Source organism: Oryza glaberrima, chromosome 8, assembly GCF_000147395.1.
Source record: "Oryza glaberrima chromosome 8, OglaRS2, whole genome shotgun sequence".
Taxonomy (NCBI): domain Eukaryota; kingdom Viridiplantae; phylum Streptophyta; class Magnoliopsida; order Poales; family Poaceae; genus Oryza; species Oryza glaberrima.
Window position 1 is genome coordinate 20,504,974 of NC_068333.1, and position 5,582 is coordinate 20,510,555.

Below are 5,582 nucleotides of genomic sequence, written 5' to 3' on the forward strand. Positions count from 1 at the left end.
GCTACATGGGACGGTAGGATCCGTTTTGCTAGTGGAAATGAGAGACTGGGGTGGATCGGTAGATGATCGGTAGATTAGCTGCAGACACTGGCATCCACCTTGACCCCCAAAGATTCGACAAAAAGTACCGTTTGCTAACAAAAGATTGAAAAAAATTCTTACCAGTCCCAAAATAAAAAAAAAAGTGAAAAAAAAAGTGTGTGCTTGCGCCGTCAATGTAACCGTTACTCACTTGACCAAGTTACTCTCACCACTTGAGACATGAGAGCATTAAATTACATCCCAGTATTCAGATGATCACGGTCACGGGGTTAATTTTTATTTACTTGATTAAAAGTACATGTATTCTTTCCTTGTATAGTGAAAAAGTTAAGGAAAAAAAAAGAAAGTAACTTTTTCTAAAGGAAAACGGCATGCTTGCTAGTGCTAGTGATGGCCGATGGCTCCGGCGGCGGCGATGAGGTCACCGCCTAGCTACCGACTTCGCGAGCCGCTCCACCTTGACGGCGATCTCCGGCGGTAGCTGAACGGCGGGCCGCGGCCGCTCCTTGCATCGCCGGAGGTCGAGCCCCAGCGCGTCGGACACGTCCTCGGAGCTCCACCCGGCACGGCGGAGCGAGTCCGAGCACCTGTCGGCCTTCAGGAGGAGCGCGTCGAGCACTGCGTCGGCGTCCACCGCCGGCGCCTCCTCGCCGTCGAACAGACCGGAGGCCGTCACCTCGACCATCTCATTCACCTCCGTGTCCCTCCACCCGCCGCTCTTGAGGACTGACCCGAGCCTGTCCAGGTAGGTGTCGACCCAGTGCGGGGTCCTCGATCTCCTCGCCGGCGGCGACGCGCACCCGGATGACGACGACGCGGTCGAGGCCTCCGAGGAGGACGAGTCACGGCGGCGCCGGTCGGACGCGGCGTCGCTCCAGAACTCGATCCAGCGTGGGGCTTTCCCGCCGCAAGCCGCGTCGAGGCTGCGGCGCATGTACGGCGTCGCCTCGCCGGAGGACGGGGCGACCGACGACGACGACGAGGGGGGGCGGAGGTCGAGCGGCTGGAACGAGGAGTCTCGCGTGAAGAAGTGTAGGATGTCGAGGCCACAGCAGAGCACCCGGTCGTCGGTGACGAAGAAGATGGGGTTCCCGGCGAGGCAGGGGCGGCAGGGCAGGAAGCAGCGGTCGAAAAGCGGCACGAGCAGCGGCGCGCGGCGGATGGCGGAGCGCGCGAGCCGGAGCGCCCTGTCGGGGTCGGCGGGCCTCGGCCCCCAGCACCGCGGCCACAGCGCGCCACGCGCGATCTGCAGCGACGCCGCCGCGATGGGCAGGTCGAACGCCGACCGGAGCCCGGCGCGCGTCCGCCAGTCCGGGAACCCGGGACCCGACGGGAGGCCCATGGCGAGCACCGCGCGCAGGTCGGGCGGGAACGCGAACCCCATCTCGGCCTCGGCGCGCGCCAGCTCCGCGTCGGACAGCCCCGGGAGCACGGCCACCCCGGACGCCCTGAGGTGCGACAGCACCGCGCCCGCCAGCGCGTGGAACGAGTGGAGCCCGTGGCGCGGCGAGGCCGACGCCGACGAGGGCCCCGCGGCGGCGCGCGTGGACAGCCGCCGCAGCCCCGCCGCGTGCGCCGCCGGGGACAGGCCGGCCATCCGGCGGTCCACGTCCACCATTGCCACCGCCTCCCGTACGGCGACCGCCCCTAGAACGCGCACTACCAGTAAAGCTTCGACAGATGACAATGGCTGTGGCGACGAGGTAGACGAACTGGACGAACGCTGGAGGGAGCAGAGGCGAGGTGAGGGATGGAGGAGACGCGGGTTATATAGGGGAGGAGGCGGCCATTGCGTCGCGGTACGGGTGGTGGGGCCAGGGGAAGAGATCGAGGGGTAGGGGGAGCAAGGCAAGCAACGGGGAGGAGGCGGAGGAGAGCACAAGGCGATTCTTTGAGTTGGCGTCTCTTGGTGGTTTCCCTCCTCGCTGGTAACGAACAAGGCGGCGTACGTGACCTCGCCCAGGATTTGTCTCGCGGCTGCTAGTTTTACCATGCCTAATCCGCCGAGTAACAACGAGTAGTAACAACGACAGATGAACCCTGTTCCGATGAGATGACCAAACGTACGGCGGGGATTTCCGGTGAAAGATGGAATTGGACGGCCCCAGTACATCTGGTAAGCGTCGATACTCCTACGTAATATGGGTAGAGATCGCCTGGAGTTGAAAAGTTGCAAGTTTGCAACCCTTCTATCCACCGTTGGATAAATAGTGGTCCAGATCACTGACAAATCTAAAGAATATCTAAAGTTCCGAACAAGGACAAGTCCTAGAGAAAAAAAAAATCCTTCGAAACATTAATGGTATGTTCCGTTACTATTTAAACATATTCAGAATAATTGTAAAGATTCTTAAAAATAAATCGACTATAGAGTCCTATCATGTAAAATTTCATACAAACTACATGCACACTTTGAAAAGAAGGGTGCAAATTCGACAGTATAACTATATACAGTACTACATTCACAGCCCCAAACTTCATTGTGTAATTGAGATTTAATTTGTAGGATGGCTTATGCATACTTAATACTTTATCAATGTATGCCAACTTTTCAAAAAAAAAATCATAGCCACTTTGTTTTGGTTAAAGCCGGATCAAAGATTTTAAGTGATACGGAAAAGACCACAGATGTGGTCGTGGCCCTCGTGGAATCGTGGGGGTGTAAAACTTCATCCATCAGTGTTTGAAACTTGGTGCTCACAAATACTATATATACACATGGATGCACATAAAAAGTGAATTCAGTGAGGCTAAAGATCTGTTACTAACCTGAAAACCATATATATAGTGTAAACATGAAAACTACCATAGAATAAAAAATGAATGTTTAAGATTCGTTCACGTCATCTCGAGTAAAATTTTTACTCACAGTAAAACTTTTACCCCTAGTTAAATTTGAACAGAAAAGCTACATACCGGGATTCCGTCGGGCTATCCAAAGAGAAGCGAGAGCTGAGCGCCTGAGCGTGTGGAGGAGATCGCTGCCGCCTGTCCGCGAGGACCTTCGGCACGGTTGGGGAAGAAGACCCGCTCGGCGAGGGGAGGACGCGGCCGCTGGCGACGAGCCCCGCGCAGTGAGCTCCTGCGACATCGAGGACCTCGTTTGCGTCGCGTCGAGGCAGCGACACATCGTGGCCAAGCCGCCGGCAGGGGATACATCAACGAAGAGAGGAGGGGCGTCGGTGGCCGGAGCCAGGGAACAGAGTGATGGTGGTGGCCGCCTGGCCGGAGCTAGGGAAGGGAGGGGCGGCGGTGGCGGTAGCCGGATCTGGGGGACGGAGCGGCGGCGGTGGCCAGAGCCAGAGGAGGAAGGGGCAGTGCGGCGGCGGTGCCTAGAGCCAAGGGAGGGAGGGGGCGGTAGTGGTTGTCGGCGTTGGTGCCGGGTAGGTGTTCGGTTTCTGATACGCAGTTAAAATCACCTGATATCTAGTAAGTATCGCCTGATACCTCATAGGTATCACTTGATACTTTGCAAGTATCACCTTCTACGTGGTAAGAATCATATGATACCTTACAAGTATCACCTGATACTTCACAAGCATCACATGATACGTGATAGGAATCGCCTAATACCTTATAGGTATCAGGTATCACCTGATACCTCGCAAGTATCGCCTGATACCGGTAAGGTATCAGGACCTGATACCTAACATGTATCAAGTATAACCATCAAGTATCAGGCGATTTCTACCACGTATCAGGTAATACTTGCAAGATATCAGATGATACCTATTAGGTATCATGCGATTCTTACCACATATATGGTGATACTTGCGATGTATCATGTCCTGATACCTAGCCGGTATCGGGTGATACTTACCAGGTATCATGCGATTCTACCATGCATCAGGTATCAGACGATTCCTATCACATATCAGGCGATACTCGCGAGGTATCATGTGATACCTATCAGGTATTGCGCGATTTCTACGATGTAACGGGGTGATACTTGTGAGGTATTAGATGATACCTACTAGATATCAGGAGCTGGGCGTCGAGGCGTCGTCATCGGCGGCCACGTCCTCCCCCGTCCACGGTCCACACCGAACCCGAACCTCGTCGCTAGCAGCCGCATCCTTCCCCATCCACGGTCCATATCGGAGCTCGTCGCCGGCGACCGCGTCCTCCGTCGGGAGCTCGTCACCAGCGGCCGCGTCCGTCGTCCACGCCTCAACATGCGGCCGCGTTCTCCACGCCGGAGCTCGTCGCCGGCGCCGCCGCCATCACCACGCAGGATCCTCCGCCGTCCATGCCCCACATTGGAGCTCGTCGCCGGCGCCGTCTCTATCACCATGTAGGATCCTCCGCCGTCCATGCGACCATGCCCCAGGCCGCGTCCTCCACGCCGGAGCTCGTCGGCGGCGGTCGCGTCCTCCACGCCGGAGCTCGTCATCGGCGCCGCTGGAGCTTGTTGTCGGCATCGCCGATGTCAGCTCGTCTACGCTCGCTGCTCCCACGGTGGCCCGCGCTCTCGTGTCTCAGGGAGGTGGAGAGGGAGCGATCCCGTTGGGTCACTATCCCAACGGGATACCGGTATATAGCAGTTTCCCAATTTAAAAGCATCTCATATGCCCATTTTTCAATTCTACGGTAGTTTCTAAAGTTTGCACTACATAAATAGTTTGCAACACATATTTTTTTTTTACTTTTGCTAAGGGGATATATTTTTGGATGAAAGGCAACGGCATGGTGGTTTAGTATGTGTTGTGTGCATGATGTGATAGAAGGAGAAAAAAATATTTGAGTGATAGAACTGTGCAATGCAAGTTTATGACCCACCAACCCCTACGATTACATCGTTATCTTAACATTGAACCAGCTACAGGGTAAGATCCAACAATGGTACATGCTGCCCTGTCCTACGGCACCTGATCTCAGAAGCCAAATGGTTGGAACGTTTGCATGTGGAGCCTCTGCAAGAAGAGAGACCCATGCAGCGAGAGAAGCGATTGAATAGTTGGATCTGCCTTTGCGGAGAGGAGAGGTTCAATGGTTGTTGAGTTGGCTGAAATGTTCTTCTCCAAGGCTACTAAAATATTGTTCTTCCCATAAATTCGAATGGTTTTTCCCTGATTTTTTCCAATGACAAAAAAAAAAAGAAAGAAAAGAAGATGCTTTCGCTATTCACATTCCGTAGTCACTGACTCACTGTACAACCATGTGTTCACTGAACATGTTATTAAAAGACATAATCTAATCTAGATGAAAAAGATGAGTTGCACTTTAGACTTTTTAGTCATTAGATAGTATTTTTTTTAGGGCTAATATAGTTATGATTGAAGCGACCCGTTATGTGAAATAAGTGCATGACTATTGTATTTGAGTCCGAAGCAACGCAAAGTATATGCATTCTCAACATGGCTAGTAGGAGTACTGAATTTTATATGCATTTTGGACAGAACAGTTTGCTAATCATCATTCTACACGAGTGACACTGAACTGAAGTACTGAAGTACTGAACTTCTGAATTTGCTGTTCAAACTGAGTGCGTTTGTGTTTTTTTTCTCCCTCTGAACGTCTGATATACTAGTTACTTGCAT

General features: G+C 53.5%; 1 protein-coding gene across 1 annotated transcript; it reads right to left on the reverse strand.

Moving 5' to 3' along the window:
- Positions 1 to 288: 288 nt before the first annotated feature.
- LOC127781613 (uncharacterized) lies at positions 289 to 2,035 on the reverse strand. The gene has a single exon (XM_052308598.1). It carries the CDS (start codon positions 2,033 to 2,035, stop codon positions 464 to 466), a length of 1,572 nt encoding a protein of 523 aa, XP_052164558.1. The 3' UTR covers positions 289 to 463.
- Between the last annotated feature and the right edge of the window lie 3,547 nt (positions 2,036 to 5,582).

What these genes read in the sequence shown, in the direction of transcription:
- LOC127781613 (XM_052308598.1), bottom strand. Translation starts at nt 2,035, where the DNA reads ATGGTAAAACTAGCAGCCGCGAGACAAATCCTGGGCGAGGTCACGTAC.